The 19,047-nt window shown below is 32.0% G+C and overlaps 2 protein-coding genes across 2 annotated transcripts in view; one reads left to right on the top strand and one right to left on the bottom strand.

The window, feature by feature from the left end:
• The first annotated feature begins 2,835 nt into the window (after positions 1-2,835).
• Positions 2,836-3,696, top strand: LOC123668515. The gene is made up of 3 exons (XM_045602250.1): positions 2,836-3,088; positions 3,178-3,362; positions 3,598-3,696. Exons 1-3 carry the CDS (start codon positions 2,836-2,838, stop codon positions 3,694-3,696), a joined length of 537 nt encoding a protein of 178 aa, XP_045458206.1.
• Positions 3,697-9,491: 5,795 nt separating this feature from the next.
• LOC123668514 (DNA-binding protein D-ETS-3) overlaps positions 9,492-19,047 on the bottom strand; it is an 83,651-nt gene continuing 74,095 nt past the window's right edge. The window contains exons 6-9 of the mRNA XM_045602249.1: positions 17,244-17,291; positions 11,295-11,484; positions 10,862-11,070; positions 9,492-9,616 (exon numbers count right to left, since the gene is read on the bottom strand). Coding sequence (XP_045458205.1) covers positions 9,492-9,616; positions 10,862-11,070; positions 11,295-11,484; positions 17,244-17,291 — 572 coding nt within the window. The remainder of the gene's footprint in view (positions 9,617-10,861; positions 11,071-11,294; positions 11,485-17,243; positions 17,292-19,047) is intronic.

Raw genomic sequence — 19,047 nt, 5'->3', positions numbered from 1 at the left:
CACAAACAAACAGAAGTAAAAAAAATACAACTGTCATGGCGCCGGCGCATCGCGTTCCGTTATAATTTTCTTATATATATACAAAGTACTCTGTGGTTATAATTATAACAGCACAGAGCTTATTATTAATAACATAGAAAGTAAAATAAATGTTAGAATCTGTCTTTTTTATTAATTTATTTTTATAATTTTTTAAATTTGTAATTTTGTATTAGAAATAAAATAAACGTGCACAGTTAATCGAGAGATAGTTAGTATTTTGCGTAGAGAGAAATGATCATCAGACACACTGATTTAGTGCTACCAGTGTAAAAAAACAAATGACAATATTTTTTAAATTCTATTTTTTTACAATACCGCCATCTATTGTTAATGTCAGTAACTATTCCTCGCTATGCAGCCCACTCTAGTTTCCTTTCTACTAAGTGATAGGACCGTGAGAAGTACTGAATTAGTATCGTGCTCTGTGGTACTGAAGTAAAATACAGTACCTATCGTTCATCTATGGTCCTGAAGTGAAGTGATTAAGGTCATTGGGTATACGGTCTACTGAATTCTACAGATAAGAAAAAGCTTGTCTGTTAATTTGTTCAATCATTCAATGTGGTCATTATATTTTTACATTATTAAAGGTGAAATTGTTATTTTTTATAAAATGATACATTGCATATTGGTATGGTTTGAAACTATATAAATTAATAGTACAAATAAATAAGAACGTTATATTGTGAATAGTCGGTTGATAGAAATTTCTCGAGATGGCAGCACAAGCAGTGCATATCTGAAACTTAATTTTGACCGTCACATTTCTAATGTAACCGTAACGATAGACGTGCTAGTCACTAGATGTCGCAGAATGCACAAAAACGTCCAAGACCATGTATTTTAAGTAAATTATGTACACTTTTTATTATACAGGTAAAATTAGGCAATAGACTTCTAATAAAAAGGTTCTAATAAAAAGGTAAGGTTACCTTTTTATACTACTACTATCGGTTCACATAGTTCGCAAGAAAAATGAAAAAAAAAACATCACAAAGAATATATTTTCTGTATTTCATTTTTTTAAATAATAAGTGATTGCAATAATTCACATAGTCCTCTTAGCCATTGAGTACCAAACAATGAGAAAAGGCGCCCATAAACCTACACCAAATAATATGGAAAAGACTAAAGTTAAAGTATATCTGAAACAATGAAACAATCGATTATTGTAATAAAATTAGATTATTTACTAGCAAGAATTAACCCTAGACTGCATTCAGTCCCTTATGTGGGACAACCAATAAAATTGGTGTTTTTTCGGATTTGAACCAAGTAGCAATATCTATGATAACGCAAAGAAAGTGACAACAATCAATGGCACCCATTTAGTGCATTCATTGAAATTAGATGGCAGTACTATCTCGCTCAGTCAGTCATTCAATTGAAAATTTTGAACGTTAGCCGCGCACCGTGCGTATTCAATTTGAAAATATAATAAACTAGCTGACCAGGCGAACTTCGTATCGTCTAACACAAACTTTATCGTATGGTATTAAAGTTCAAATTGACTTTTAAGTATTATCACAAATCTTTTGTATGGGAGTATAGAAAAGTGTTGTTTTTAGACTTTTTCAGGAATTTTTTTTTCTTTTTGATTTTTTCTCTCCGTAAGAACCATCCTCGTACTTCAAGGAATATTTTAAAAAAAGAATTAGCGAAATCGGTCCAACCGTTCTCGAGTTTTGCGCTTAGCAACACATTCAGCGACTCATTTTTATATTATAGATAATAGTTGTTTACGGACTGCAACAGTGGATAAATTGTTTTTATGTCGAAATATCTGTGAACTAAACAAATATAAGCAGGTACCTATATTTTTTTGATTTGGCCGTGTTTTGTTACTAAATTTTCACAATTACTGTATGTACCTACCCGATGTGTCACGGCATGCAGTGATGATCATATTTTAGGTATGTTTATTAATGTGATGGTGTGATGTTGTTTTTTTTTTTTTTAAATAATGGCGAAGAAAACCGTATCCAGCGCTCAAATCAAAAAATATTTGACAATACCATTAGACAGTGAAGTTGACATAAACTCCTCAGGCGGTGAAAGTGACGATGACATTGCCGTTATTCGATCTACCGTCAACAAACTTTGTGAAACGTTTAGTGATACGGATGATGAAGAGCAATTTGTTTCATCGAACAGGTATAAACCCGCTGCACCATTATCAGGGTCCTATGGTTGTGATATGCAGCAGCATATATCAAATCCCAGTGGTTCAATTCCTGCTTTTCCAAGTACATCCAGATCAACTACTTCACGAACACGTCAATTAACAGTTGTATCTTCTGCGTCTACTGCGCACCAAAAGATGCTGTTCCTACACTTGCTGCATCCGTCGCTAGAAAATAGCGACATCTGGAAAAAAAAGTTTTCCATCCAACAAACCATGAGTTTTGTGGGCAAACCGATCTAGAGCCACCGATTACTGAACTTGAAACTGCTTTGCATTATTTCTTGTACTTCTTTGATGATGATATTCTAAGCCATATCGTAGAAGAAATGCGCAAGCTAAGTGTACAAAAAACCCACCAAAGCCCTTTTCTATAAGCGTTACAGAGCTGAAAAAGTACATAGATATCGTCTGCTAATGAGCATTGCCTCACTGCCGCATAATCGAATGGACTGGGAATCTGAATTACGTTTGCCATTAATAAGAAATATCATGTCAGTAAACCAGTTTGAACAAAATCGGCAATATCTACACTACAATGACAACACCATTCAGCCGCCAGCAGGTACTGCAGGACACGATCGTTTCCATAAAATCAGTTTCTATTAGAAATGCTCAAAAAAAGTCAATCTATGCCCAAACGAGAAGCATTGTCAGTAGATGAGCAGATATGCGCTACTAAAGCCTCTAAAATGCTGCGCCAATATCTACCTAATAAGCCTCAAAAATGGGGGTTTAAACTGTTGGTGCTATGTGATGATCGAGGATTTGTGTACGACTTCAAAATATACATTGTAATGGAGAATAATTCAGATCTGAGGCTTCCTAATGAGCCTGACTTGGCCTATTCCCAAGGATTTACAAGTTATTCTTTGATAATTACTGCACATGCCCTGAATTGATTACGCATCTTGCAAATGAAGGAATATATTTTATGGAAACCGTGAACAAAGGACGACAAGGAAAATCTATACAAATACCATCATTGGAAGATCTAGAAAGTAGCAAAAAGAAAAGAGGATATTCGGAGAAATGGGTAGGCAATGTAAATGGCACAGATATTGTCACAGTTATGTGGTATGATAACAAACCAGTGGTGCTGTCTTCATCTTTTGTAGGAAAATACCCTACTCAAAAAGTAAGAAGGTTTTGTAAAAAACAAAAGAAATATATACTTATCGACTTTGACTTTACAAATTGTACGTAACTACAATCAGCCTATGGATGAAGTTGACTTGCTCGACTCATTCCTGGGAAAGTACAAAATAAAGATGAGGACAAAGGAGATGGTATTTGAGACTATTTTACCATTTCCATAGCTCGACATAGACCATAAATAGTATGTTGCTATAAAGACAAGTTGTTTCTTTAAGAAAAGTTGGGGAGATGCGACAAAGAGCTACACCGCTGAAATTGAAAGACTTCAAAGTTTGAAGTACTCTCTGTTTAATTCTATACCCAATAGTCTTTAATTATTGTTTATATTTAGATCTTTTACAAAAAAGTATTATTCAAAATACCAAGTCAAAGAAAGACAATAAAGTACTATTCATAACATTTATAAGAACATTTGTATACGACCCAAAAATGTATACAAAAATAAATGTGTGTGTAATCATACATACTTACATATATATATGGCTGCGTTCATTGCTCAGATCGAAAGTAGATGATAGGATAGAAGATAGAATAGTAGGTATATATAGGATAGAATATAATATATAGACAGGATAGTATGTATGACGAAATTAGTTGAACGTTTTATGATACATTTTACGAATTACAGTAATTTATCTGTATCAGTGGGTATGTATAGATAGATAGGTTTCCATAAAAAGGAGATCTGGATCTGATGGTCATCATCAGGTTATTCTCATTGTTAGATTTTTCTTAATCTACCAGAGTGGCAAACAAGTATATGACCCCTGTTAAAAACTGTGGTAAACGGTTACCGTAGATTGTGGACTCCAGCAACACTAAGAGTGTCGTAAACGCGTTGCCGAACCTACCCCCAAAGCTCCCAGGAGCTCTGAACACCTTACTGACGACAAGAACACAAGACTACTTGAAGCAGTATTATTTGGCTATCTTCTGTAAGCTTCAAGTAGATGCTTCCTCAGTCAGTCTGCTTCAAATTTTGAGCAGTATATTTCCTGCTATGTCATTCCTTAAAACATATTTTTAACTTGTTCTATTACCCTATTTAGATGTAGTAAACAAGTTATTTACCTGTTGCTGACTCTAAAAGGTAAATTATCAAATGGTTGTGTCGGCTCATCGGAATGATAGAATTTTTTATTCTTTATATCATTTACGTCCTTTGTATAACAATTGGATTTGTTAAAAAGGTGTCGAGGACGTATCACGCCAAGAATATAGTTCATTCGTTGCATATTCAATATATTTATTTCAACTTCACGATCGTTTAGTTTAAAAAGAAAATTGAGATTAACAACTGTCAGATATGTTATTTTTTTACTCAATCATTTTGTATAAAGAGTCTTAATATGTTTTAATAGAAAAAAAAATCACCGTATATACATATACGTTTTATCATTATTTTCATTTTTTTTTGTACAATTATAACAATCATTTTATAATCTATACATGTAATAAAATAGTAAATTACATAGATTTTTTTTTTAAGTACAACACTGTCACAATATAATCTTTCTGGGTTGCGGTTATCTAGTACCTTCATTTACCTACACCAGTATACCACTAATAAGATCATATTCTTTGATTGTTTTCAAAACAAAATTAATAAACATATATTTTTCCAAGTATTTTTCCACAGATCGAAGAATAAGTTACTAAAAACTTAAAAGGTTATATTCATAGAGTAAAATTAGTTGCAAATATGGGAAAAAAAGCTATTCTTGAGTCCAACTTACAAAGTTGCTCCTGTTTAAGATCAATATAAAACATATTTAAATAGAATGTCAGTATAAGTGAAAAAGTACCTACTCAATCTTTTTTAAACCAGTCTGTGAGCAGGTACAATACATTCTACTTACCTTTGAATACAGTGAGAGATGTTAGTTAAAGATTTTTTTTAGTACTTTCTTATAATTCAAACTCGGAAATATCAACCTCAGAAAGTAATTCTGCAGTTAGTTACGAATATTATTTTAATTGATTTATTATTATTTATTCGTAATATAAGATTTGAATGTAATAGAAGCCCAATTTTTAATTTAAATGGTAAAACTAGAAATATTTAACAGATTATTATTAAGAGCCATTTCACAAAAATCGGTAACAATCCGCGAAATTGTAATATTTTGACGTCGTTAATCTCAGTGTTGGATGCAATAATGTAATTTATATTCTTGAAATATAATAGAGCAACCTTTGTTGTAGTCCATAGTCAGATCAGAATTTTGATTTATATTATGTGTATAAAATTATTAACCTTTTCATCAGCCTCCTCCCTGGGTAAACGGTCGCAATGTATACTTTGAAGTCCTACTTTTCAATAACCTCTACGTTGAAACCATTTTAAAAAAATATCATAATATGTGGAATATAATTTTGTCGCACACTATCATATATTTTTATTCCATTTGTATCTCTATTAAACGATAAAAAAAATTTAAAGTTACGAATATTTTCCAAATAAGTACAATTTTAAAAGCGATATTTCTCTTAGAAAACTAAGAAATTTTTACGAACTATCTTCATCAAAGTAAACTTACATCATTAAGGAATACAAAAAAAATAATTAAAAGATGTAATTATTTTTAATACATTTTATATTAAATAATAAAAAGATAGTATATATTGCCACGCATCAAGCCCGGTAAATCAGTCGAGCGCTAGCGCTCTTAGAGGTAAGGTCCACGTCAAATTCTGCGCAGCCGTCTCTTTCGCTCACACGCGCCAAGCGCCTGTTGTTATAGCGGATAAAACGCATTTGATACTTTCATAATAAAATATAAATAAAATAAACATATTACGAAAATGACTGTAAAATAATATAATGATAATTTCTGTAAACAAATGTATAATTTAATTTTCTTTTCTCACACTATCAATACAAATAGGCATTTCAATCTGTTTGTCTTGTTATTTGTTAATTAATATGTTTGTCGGTGTCGATGTCATTAAATGCTTTTTTATTCATATCGTAAATATTAGATTCATTCGTAAACTGAAAAAACTAAATCAATTTTAAAAAATTGTTTCATAAAATTGATTTTTTTTATTTTATTTTAAATTTATTGACTGTTGTTATATAACATACTTGACATTTTTAACAAATTAATTATGTAAAAAACATTTTATACCATAGTTATAATTTTTATTATACATCAGAAAATGATCACGATGGTCTTTTGGTTGTCACACTATACGTACTAGCACAAAGATCGCGCGGCTCGTACGACTCGCGCGATGCGACCAAATTTACCTAAACTTGCAGAGCGTAAAATTGTGAAATGGCTCTTAACTAGCTGTACCCGCGACTTCGTCCGCGTGAAATGTAATAAATAAGTTATTATAGTTCAGTTCGCAGAGTTATAAAATAAATAAATTTATAAATTAAAAGTACTCCTTACTACATCAGCTAACTGCCTGCAGTGAACGTCCCGTCAAAATCTGCCGAGCTGGACCGACGATCTACGTAAGATTGCTAGTGTAGGCTGGATGAGGATTGCGGAAAACCGGGATGTCTTGGGCGAACTTGGGGAGGCTTATGTCCAGCAGTGGACTACCATAGGCTGAATTGAGTGAGTGTGGTATGAATAGATCTGATAAACTGTAGGGTGTTCTATAGAAAATCTCCTTTTACACAATAACACAATTTTTACTGAGCTAGGAGGGTACAGCAGGAAATATAATACTCAAAATCTGGAGCAGCCCGACTGGGGAAGAACCTCGAGCTTACAGAAGATCACAGCTAAATAATACTGCTTTCAAGCAGTGTTGTGGTCTTGTGGTGAGTAAAGTGACCGTAGCTTAAGCACGTACTTGCGATGCTTCTGGTGTTGCAGGCGTGTATAAGTTACGGTAATCGCTTACCATCAGGTGAGTTGTGCGCTTGTTTGCCGATGTAGTTGTATAATAAAATTTCAGTGTTTTGTTTAGATGAACATAGGCCATATACGTACAAATGTAAAATACTTAATGTTGCTGGAACCATTATTTAGGTATATCTTGTAGTGTCTGAAAAAAAAAATTCATCATGCCGTTATAAAGGTGTAATAAACAAATTACATATTTTTCATTTGTTTTATTCATTTCCAAATACAATAACATCTATACAATGGTACTACGACTAAACGGATTCGTTATTCCGACACATGCATTTGAATAAAATTTAAAATAAAGTAATAATAAATTATTAATTATGTAAATAAAACTTTTTTAAATAAAAATCACCGGCACATTACGTATAAGATCACAAGTAAGGTAACTAAACATTATCAATTACATTATATTTAATTAAATATTGTTTTATATCTCAGAGAAAAGTTGACTCGGAATGATAAATATAAATCAATGGTTTTTAAAAACTTTACAAACTAGTAATTATCATTCTAAATATAATCGAAAAAAGGAATGTATAAATATATTTTAGGTCAATTAAAAGTAAAGCAAAATGTTTTATAAATTAATCAAAATATACAACAGAAAATAATTTAATTTAATCATTATATTTTCTACATTTTATCGATAATTATACGATTGCACTTTTAAAATAATACCTACTTATATACAATCCCTTGGAGACCGTTGGAATATTACGCGCACCTTCTCCAGTTCATTGTCACGCAAACAACGCACGAAGAATTGAATTGTCGCAATTCCCACAAGTTGGCTTCTGACCCTCCATTATTACATGCGATAATAGAATTTGTAAAGAGGGAAGAAGAAAAACTCTCACAAAGTAATAAAAATATTTTACACTTTCATCATTATACCATTCAATTATACATACATATGTATGTCTTTATCATGGCATTTTTCCTTTTACATTATGTAGAAGTTTAGTTATAATACGACTTGGAGACTTTACAATTTATTCATTAAAATAATATTAACAACGGTGTTTTCATCGCCAATCTCAAAATGAGTAATTTATCCGTTATAACACATTATACTTATACGACTACTCTGTTTGATAATATCGGCAAACGAAAATAACTTTTACAATACTAATGATCGCTATGTTGATACTCTATTATAATTACCACGTTGAGTATAACAGTGACTTTATTTTAACAACAATAAACTTAAAAAAAGTATAAAGGAGGCTTAAAATATTATGGAATTACAATTATCATCTCCTAGAAGCAATAATTTTAATATCAAAATCAATTTTGAAAATTATTATCACCATATTACATACACAAACTTATTTTAAAATTATACAAATAATACTGCAATGATTATCACGATTTATCTGTATCAGTAACTGTATTATACTCGTAGAATTTACAGAAGGTATTTGTTTGATTTAAAATGAATAAACTATTATAAATTCGTATTAGGTTTCAACCAAAAATTTTCGATGATAAATGTAATTAATATGCATTTTATTCGTTGAAATCTTTAGCTTTATTAATTATAACTGAGTCACAGTTATGTAATTTTGCCATACTGATTACAGAATCGATTCTCGGTTTGGTAATGGCTTTGATTATAAATATAATATATTCATACAAAAGTTGTAATTTTGATTGCTAATGTTAAGAATGCAATATCGCTTAAAATGTCATAAGGAATCCTTATATTTGATAAGGTTATATGATGAATAAAATTTTTATACTTGATATCCTAAATAAATAACATAGTTCTACTTATTTAATGAGTATCTATTATTTACATTCTTTGATAAAAGACTAGTGACGCTCCACATCTACAGACATACGCGTCAAGTTATAAATTAATTATGTATACTTTAATTAATAAATAAATTAAAAAATTAGATTGTTAATAAATTAAAATATGTGATTGTTAACAAATTAAAATGGCTTTTCAAATACCCTGAGATTCAGTTGAACAGTACGGCTTATAAAAAGTGTTATTGATACTTATTTTCATTAAATTACTGTTAAATATTATTTTCTAAAAATAAGTTACCAATTTGTTCCATAGAAAAGGAACTAATGCCGTCTCTTTTTTTGAGTGCATATGATATAAAATACTTTGTAGAGATACAATCCAATTACGCCTAATAAAATAAAACGAATAGTTTTCAGAATCGACTGGTAAGTTCGAGTCAAACAATGTCATATGTCGTTTCATGGTTATAGTAGGCCGGTCATGCGTAGTGCGGGTAGGAGCCAAGGTGTGACGTCACGTGGGGAGGAGCCATTGAGTGGGGGGAGTAGAGGTTGCCTCCACCACCTCCCCAGTTACTCCATGACGCTGACGGGAATATTGACGCTGAAACAAAGTTTGCTAACCTAAGTTAATATAAGTTGCAATGGGTGAAATGTGTTTGTGAGTAAATACTCGAAAAATTATATAGCAAAATGTTCCGACAATATACTATTAGTTACCAATTATATTTATTAACGAATGGTATTTTTTCTAGTTTTATAGTATTTTTTATTAAGAGTCATACATGGACATGTAATAATTACTTGATAATTAGGTATACAAAACCTCAAAACTTGTTATAATAAATAAATTCGCAGTGGCAATATTTCGCGATCGTCGCAAAGCATTTTACAAGGTTACAAAACGTCTGTATGATTTAATTACTTGAAAAGATTGTTTAATTGAAGATCCTATTTTATTATTAAAAAAAAAAAAAATGTAAACACATCCCACTACTTCGTTATTTGTTACCATAGACTACATAGAGCAACGTGTTTGTTACATTCGTAGACCATTTCGTAGACTTAGATTTCTGTATAATATTTAATATATTATTTTTTTACTTAACGGTGTAATCAAAATACTTTAAATATATGTATAAACATACTTTTAAAATCTTAATGTTACTGTGATAAAAAAAAAAACTATTTGAACCTGTTACATGTACCAGAGAAAAGCTGAGAAAATGAATGTTTATTCCATTAAGTCAAGAGCATGAAGCGGTTCATGGCGCTGACATCCAAGTTGAAGCAGTAAGGCAATATTTGTTCAGTAAGTGTACATTAGCATTCGATGCAGATTACACTCTGCTGCGATTGAAGGGTGAATGATATTAACTAATACAGGACTATTTATACTACTCTAAGAATCCGTATGCCGCTTACAGTCGATGGATTTTAAAGTTGTCAGATGTAAACCAAAATTATTCGTTCTTTATTAAATAAAAATTCTTATAATTTATAAGGTTTATGGTTTCTAGTGCAATTAAGTTTGGTTTCTAGTGCAAGCTGTTAGTGTGTTAAGGATGTCAATCAATTTTGATCAGTTTCGGTAAAATGGCCATTTTTAAACTTCGTAGGCGACTATTCCTAAAAGACAATTTTGGTAAAGGCAGTTTTAGATAACAGCCGACTTAGATACACATTTATTTTTGATTTTATTCCTAAAAAATGATTCTTTTAAATATTTCCTTCCATGTAAAAGTATTTTAAAATATCGTTTTGTAACCTTGTGGTTTATTTGTTTATGCCAAAATCGCAACGCTTTTCAATCGATTACACAGGATATGAACTGGAATAATTTAATTACCTGTCGATGTTGGCATGGCTGCGTGTGGAGCCATGAAAGAGGAAAGCTTGGCCGAGTGGTGATACGAGCTCATAAATAAATCGCTTTGATATTTATAAGCGGGATCGCTGGCCGCAGGTTGCGTGGCCGCAGCGAGTCCTTGGAAATCGAACTTGTATGCATATCGTTTACCGTGTACCTTCGTCATTATATTCTTGTCGTAGTAGTATCTGTACAAGAGGAACAATATTAAATAAGAAATTTAAAACACTACATACTTTAATATACAATTAATAACAAAAGTATAATATGTAATTAAGAAGACTCGCAAAAGTTTCGCTCAGCAGAATGGGTACCCATGAAATCGCAAAGCGGCGCATTTCTGGCTTGTCTATAGTGAGACAAGTCCGTACCAACGTCCATCCGTATGATACGATTATTTTGAATTTTTTACCTCAAAGCTCGGCTAAGTTTATCGTAGTTCATGTTCGGCTTGGATTTACGTTCTCCCCACCTCCTGGCCACTTCGTCTGGGTCTGTTAACTTAAACTCCCCGTTCGTCCCCTCCCATGTGATGCATCCGGCGTTACTGGAGTCGCTTAGGAGCTCTAGAAGGAACTGCCATAGTTGGATTTGTCCGGACCCTAGGAAACATTTTTATTATAATAATATAATAATTGTATCAACACGTAACAAAATCGAAACATGCAAATTTTAAGCGCTCCAGATATTTAACGAAATTATTTGTAGTGTAATATGTATAATAGCAAATCAAATATTCATTCTGGAAAAAAAGTCGTTATTTTGCTTTGTTCGCTTCTTCGTGTATGACAAACGAGTATCGCGCTGCCACTACTCGATGTCCTTAAATTCAAATTGACATGACTTAGTCCAATCTATGGACTAGGCCACAGGGAACGTTTTGTACCGAAATTACGGACAAAACTTGCAACCGCGAAAGAAATCTTTTTTTATTATTTGAATAAACATCAGTTATTTTACAAATACTATGTTTAAATCATTTGCTTTGACTTTACTTGCTAAATCAAGTTTAAGAGATTAAATTCACAGGCTACATTTAATTGGCTTTTAGAATTATTACTTTGGCTTAGTTCTGAACCCTATACAGACGATGTCGTGGTCAGAAGCTAGTTATTCCGTAGGAAAATATATCAATAATTATTCTTATTTTAGATGTTACTATCAAATACTATTATTACGGAGCTACCCTGCTATTACGGAGCAATAAAGCGGGTTGTAATGCCGCACCCTATTATACAATTTTTATAAAATGTTTCCCTTAATCTTATACATAGAAACCTGAAATTATTAATAAATTTGTTGTTCTCATAAAGCTTAACTTATTAAAAATAGTAATAATATTCTATTTTACAATTTCTTAAATTTTAAAATATTTTATCTTACTTAAAAGATATTTTATTTTATTTGGATAGCTTACAAAAGCTTCACTTAACTAGTAGTGGAGTGTCTGGGGGTATTGACCTCAGACTTTTGTTACAGTGAATGAATTGAAATGGTTGAGGGGGTTTTTCTTTTTTATACTATAAAGTGTAAAGTTTACCGAAACATTTTTGTGCTTTTGTTTTTTTATTATTTAAAATAAAACTATATTAAAATGTGATAATTTGTGCATCGCGCATCGCAGTCCACTGCTGGACCTCTCCAAGTACGCGCCAAACATTATGTGGCGTATGGCGCGAACTAATGTTTTTTGATGTAGTCACTACGCTGGGCAGCCAGCCGGGTCGGTGACCGCAGGGCTGGCTTTGTCGAACCGAAGACGCTGCTGCCCATCTTCGGCCTGTGTATTTGAAAGCTAGCAGTTGGATGGTTATCCCGCCATCGGTCGACATTATAAGTTCCAATGTGGTAGTCGAACTGTGTTATCTCTTAGTTGCCGCTTACGACACCCACGGAAAGAGAGGGGGTTTGTTGAAATTGTTCAAGAAAACAAATGATTTCATGAACGTTTTTTTTCCTTCTTTCATTTTGCTTCATTTATTTCTTTTTCCTAATTACTGTCTAATATTAGGCTATGGAAAAATGATTTACAGCATAATATTATGAAGTATTGTATCATTTAAACTATTATAATGTTTTCATTTTTTTTTTAAATCGAGATCACTATTTTTTAATAGACGTAAACTTATTTGTAATTATTATCAGCTAAACATTCCACTTTGAATTATAAAATTTCATTTACTGTAAAGGTAATCCGAGGTTGACATGTTTTTAACGCCCTAGGCGCTCCACTATGGTACAGAATAGAAAGAAAAAAAGTCTACTAATGTTTTAGATATTATTTTGTAAAGAGAGATTGATGAGTTTTTGTCAGATTTAGTTAGGTCATTCGGCGAACGATATTTTAAATATCATGTACATATAATTCTCGTAACAAACATTTATAATAAAATAGAATGGTGCACTATGTGAACGAGTGAAGCTCTTAAAAATTACTTTTTATGTATATAAAAGATTATCTTGTGACGGTAGGTACTATGTTGATGACGGTGTTGTACGAAAACAGATAATTGTAAAAAAAATGTAATTACCTAGTAACTATATTTTTAGGTAATATTTATGCTAGATCGATTTACTTCAATATATTTTTTTCATCTATATTTTCTTCGATTATGAATTTTCGTTAAACCACAAACATATAAATATATCCAAAGGTATAACAGGCAGAGTCGTTCCCACATGTTGCGATATTGGGCGGCTGTGTTACGATTACGCACGACTTGAGCCGAATGCGGCCGACTGGAACCAAATACCGTTGTCAAAAAAATATTTATACGATTGACGTATTAAGTAAAACGATTTACCAGCAATACAAAATAAAAAATACATATTTTTTATAATTATTTACTATTATCATAATTATTTTGTTATTGTTGTCTAATAACTGTAATTATTTGCTTTCACAAAAAAAATAGCAGAATTTATTTTTTCTTTATTTTGCTCACCCTACACACACCACTAGCGAATTGGCCGGCTCACACGAGCGTGGCATCCCTGTGATTTATACTCAATCGATTATGTAGAAGTCACAACGTTTGTGCTCGCCTCTCGCCTCGCTGGGAAAGCTTGAGGCATTGTCTGTTATGCCTCATCGATTTTACGACTCGCAATTAATCGTCGTCGACGCAATGATCCACAACAAAAACTTAAGCTGCAAAAGTGGATTCACATACTATATATTTTCAATTTGCTACTTTTTTGCTTTTTAGAATTAACTCCTTAAGAAACGATATGGCGCCCGTGATAAAAAGAAACGTGGGAAGTAAAATATTGTGACACAACTGACACTGACGTTCAATGACGCTGACGCTTAGTGAGGCTGACTGTGACATTTTACAGCGATTTTAGCTGTGAATGTAAGTTAGAATTGTGATATACCAGCATTACCGTACTGATACGAATGGCAAATGTTTATTCATATTTTGATGTTAGAGTTTTGTTATTTTATTAATTAAAATTTGTTTCTTTTCTATTTTTTATAATATATAGCTAGATCAGCAAACAAGTGTACGGCTCACCTGATGATAAGCGATTCTCTTAGCTTATATACGTCTGAAACACCAGGAGCATTGCAAGCGCGTTGCCGAGCTTATCCCCGATTCCCCCCAGGAGCTCAGGTCACCTTACTCACCACCAGGAACACAACACTGCTCTCGATCAGTATTATTTAGCCGTGATCTTCTGTAAGGTCAAGGTACTACTCCAGTCGGACCGCTCCATATATTGACTAGAAAATTACCAGCTGTGGCCGGTGTACCTCAGTTATAATTTTTTAAGATTAAAATTTTTAAATATCACGGGAATCGTTTCTATGAAGTAAACCTCAGTGGCATGTTTGTGCTATCACTCATTTCTTAATATGTAACTTAATTACTTTTAGCTTTTGAAAATTATTTATCGCACCTACGTTTCTCTTGACTGTTTTATGCTGTGCCTATTTGCAGCTCTCTTTATGAGCATTCTATAATTACTTAATTTTAACTTCAAAATTGTCGCTACACTTCAGATAAACTGAGTGATAAATTGGGTGCCGTTATATTGACTGATATCTATCTTCCACAGATACAATACAATTACTTCATATTCAATAGCTGAATGCTGATAAATAAAATGTTTTAGATTTTCTTTCACAATGCTCTGGTCCTTTGTCTATCTTCTGCGCCTATTCTCTGGGTCTGTCGTTTAGTCCTGATTTAATTGTCTAGATGAAAAGATCAGGTGAACTGAATCATTTTCAGACTATTGAGATCTTATTTGATTTCTACGTGACATTGGCGAAATCATCTATGCTCATGGCACTATTGAAAGCCATTTTAACTTGAAGAAGAAGAAACATCTTATTTGATAGTTATTGTAAAGAATTTTTGTCTTTTCACTAAACAATGGCATTATGATTCCAAAGAAAAGATAAAATATTTTAATCAGATACTTATTTATGCGCTATCAGTTTTCTTTGATAGCTCTAAGAATAGGGTGTAACTATATTTTCATTATTTTAATTAAAAAAAGACACATGTATATGTAACAATTTTTATTTAAAATCAATAACAATAAAAAAAAGAGTCTGCTTTAGACCACACGACTGACGTAAAACTTCTACACAATAGGCCTGCACTGTGTCTTAGATATACGAAGTGTGACTGGCTATGAGAGAAAGAGAGAAAGAAAATGTTTGCTCGCACCTCTTACTCCGTTCACGTCGCTCGATCACACTTTTCGTTACGCTATCGTCACACACTCACCAGCTTACTCCCCAAGTCAAGCGTGCGTAAACAAGTTCTACTTCAATAGTAAACTTATTTTCAAACTCTTTATACCTATTTAATTACATATTAATTCATTATTTTGTTTCTTTTTTTCCTTATAAAGTTTCGACTAAACCAACAACTAGTGATAATATTTATTTTTATACCTTCCATGTAGAAACCTATCTCAAAGTGTTATTAGATATTATTTTATCATATAAATCTGTATTCAATAAAAACCCCATGTTTTATTGTAGCGACAAAATTAAGTAGGTATGACTTATTCATCGTATCATTTGACTCCGGTCACAGGTGAGGGCGTGTGAACCTACGTTACAGCTTAGGGTTGCTGCCACGTGCCAAGTATCTCACGAACACACTTGCCCACGATATTGTAATGTAACGTAATTATATGCTTTGATTTACAGGCGTAAAGCCGACCAAGGTAATTTATTTTAATTTGTTGTGTTATTTTAATTCGTTTTTAAATATAATAGGGTTGTAAAATCAAGCGCAGCTGCTTTTTACGTTGCGAGGTATTTTAAAACGTAAAAAAATGTTGTGATTCTAGATATAAATATTTAGTTGTGTTTCACATAATGTAACTTTAAAATAACTATTGAACGCTTTAAAATTTAAACGTAGCCGTATATTTCCTGCAGCAAATTGGATAGCCATAATTATATATTTTTTTGTGTTCCAGTGTTGTCCAGATAAAGCCTGATAAAATAAAACCAACATATCATAATAAAAAAGAAATAACACGGCGATACGAAGTCCAGCTAAATAAATGTAATATGTACATTCAGGATATTTGCTTAAATCTGATCTAAGTTGGTTAATTTAAGTAGCCCTAGCTATTAATGCCGTGACCCTACGACAAGCGTTGTTAGCCCATTAACATTTTGACTTTCCAACAAAGGGTCGATCGTAGACAGATAACATACAACACAATTTCGTGACCTCTATGTTCCCACATGAAGCTATACTGACCGGTTATCAACAGTAACTAGTATTATTTGCACGTAAAGTCAATTAGGACTGTTTACTGACCTCAGTATTGACTAATACCGAACTCAGTATTGACTAGGAGTAATCTAGTATTAGCTATTTACTCTTGCTATCTACAGGTACTGAAATAATATGATATGGCAGATAAATATCCTTTAGTCTTTGATAAAAGCTTGTATAGAAACTGGCTATCTACTATTTCTAAAATTATCCAAATAATGTAATCTAGATAATATAGACGGCGGAACATTTGTGGCACAAAGCATGTCGCGAGATTTACTAACTGACTTCCAAAAAAGGAGGAGGTTCTCAATTCGACTGCATTTTTTCGTAGATATACAAGTAAATTAAATAAATTGATCTGATTTTTACTAATTTTTAACATTTTTAAACTAGGCACTTACCTACTGAAACCTTTATATAATTTAAATTGTGTAAGGAAATTATTGGTTGATAGTATAAGTTTCAAACGAAAAATTTATATTATTATTTTTAGTGCATTTACGTATTTTTTTAACTTTTAATTTACTAAACAATTAACAAAAAGAAATGAGATGGTTATTGTCTTTACATACCTTCGTTGAAACAAGAATTTAATGTAATACCTGAATTAGCTAGACGACTGCTTGTTGGTCCAAACATCTGGTAGGGATCTGTAAAAACACACAAGACTTAGTAATAACTAAGCAATAGAATGTCATAACCCTATGGAAAAAATCTCATAAAACATGGACAAATGCAGACCAAATTCTCATACAGGGTTATGAGAGTCTATGAGATCTGATAGATTATCGGTATGAGAATTTGGTCAACATTTGCCCATGTTTGATGAGATTTGTTCTATAAGGAAGGGCGCTTGAAGTAAATCGTGAATTAGGTTTCACTAAATTCATGTTATTCTTTACCGAGGAAAAAATTATACTACTTTATAAAATAGTTTTTCGTAATATTCCATGGATGATTATAATGACAATGATGAAATTATCAATCTATTTCTATTATATTTTTTTATAAAAGTAATGTCAAAAATATCACAAAATGTATTAAGTTTTAGTTTTGGAACTCCGCTTTCACATCCGCTTGTACATTTAGACTCGAAATTTGAGATTGTCAGTTACTATGATGATTCATAGATTGGTGTTTTATATATAATTTCTGTATTAATATTTTGACGTTTTATAATCTACGTTTGTATAATGTAGATTTCTAATGGTAAATATATTTAAAAAATAATTTCATCCCTTTTAGAATACATCAATGACGAACAAATCTGAAATACTTGTAAAGGCAGACAAATTAATCTCTTAATAAAAGTCGATAGTTGTAATCTTTCTGAATACAGTATATCCTCGCAATTGTTGATGTTATGTTACTTGCCTAGACTGTAAAGATATCTGTTGTCATGACAACGGCTCAACAACAATGCCGAAAAAAATAGATATAGTACATAGATTGCATTTAAAGCAGCCTTAATGAACCCGACGTGCAGCCGTCAGAATTAGCATAGATAATGTTGGCTACCGATTGTACTGTGTACTGTAGATAATGCATTGTATCTATTTCAATCTTTGTAAATATAGTATTAAGGACTATATTTGTGAAAAGTATATAAGAGTGAACATTAAATCGAGTTTGTGGAATATTTTACACAGTTGCATGGTGGATTTGTACTTATACTAGATATTCCTCTCGTTTTCACCTGCTTAGTTCCATATTATGACATATTTAAGATTCTTAATTTTATATCTTCGTTTGTTCCCTTTCTAATTTGGACTTATCAGCCTCAAGTTGTACGTCGAAAAATGAACAACATGTGAGTTTAGTTGGCATTTTATTTACTTTTAGAAAGAACTTTATTTTTAGAAAGTGTATCAAAAATTATGGTGAATTGATCACAATTCTCCCAACTAGGTACTTACAATTATTGCCCCCACGTTGTTATTTAAATAGTTGTTTTATTAAGAATATTACAAGATGTGGCGTGATATAATAGCATGTTCTGGTTTCAATTAATCTAATTTTCTAATAATGAAACAATTATATCAATTTAACAGTTTTAGTTTCATATTATAATGTCAACAGACAAATCTATTTTTTTTTAATGCAGTAGTATTGAAATTCAGTTTCATTTCAAAATCTATACAAATAAATAAAATTGGAGTGTCTATTCGTAATATTAAAAAACCGCTTTTTACTTAATTCATATGTATGTATATGCTGTGTAGTGTCGGCCGAGTAGAATAGCACCGCCCCCTTTCTTCCCGTGGGGGTCGTAAAAGGCGACCAAGGGAAAAACCTGGCTCAAAATCATCAGGGTCATGGAGAAGAAAAACTTCATTTGAAACCCGGAACGGGGTCCCCGTCAAGTATTCCTGGCATAGCTCTAAAATTCGAAAGACTCCTGCAGTC

Source organism: Melitaea cinxia, chromosome Z (assembly GCF_905220565.1).
Source record: "Melitaea cinxia chromosome Z, ilMelCinx1.1, whole genome shotgun sequence".
NCBI lineage: Eukaryota > Metazoa > Arthropoda > Insecta > Lepidoptera > Nymphalidae > Melitaea > Melitaea cinxia.
Note: the sequence above shows the minus strand (reverse complement) of the source record. Positions and strands in the feature narration are given on the sequence as shown.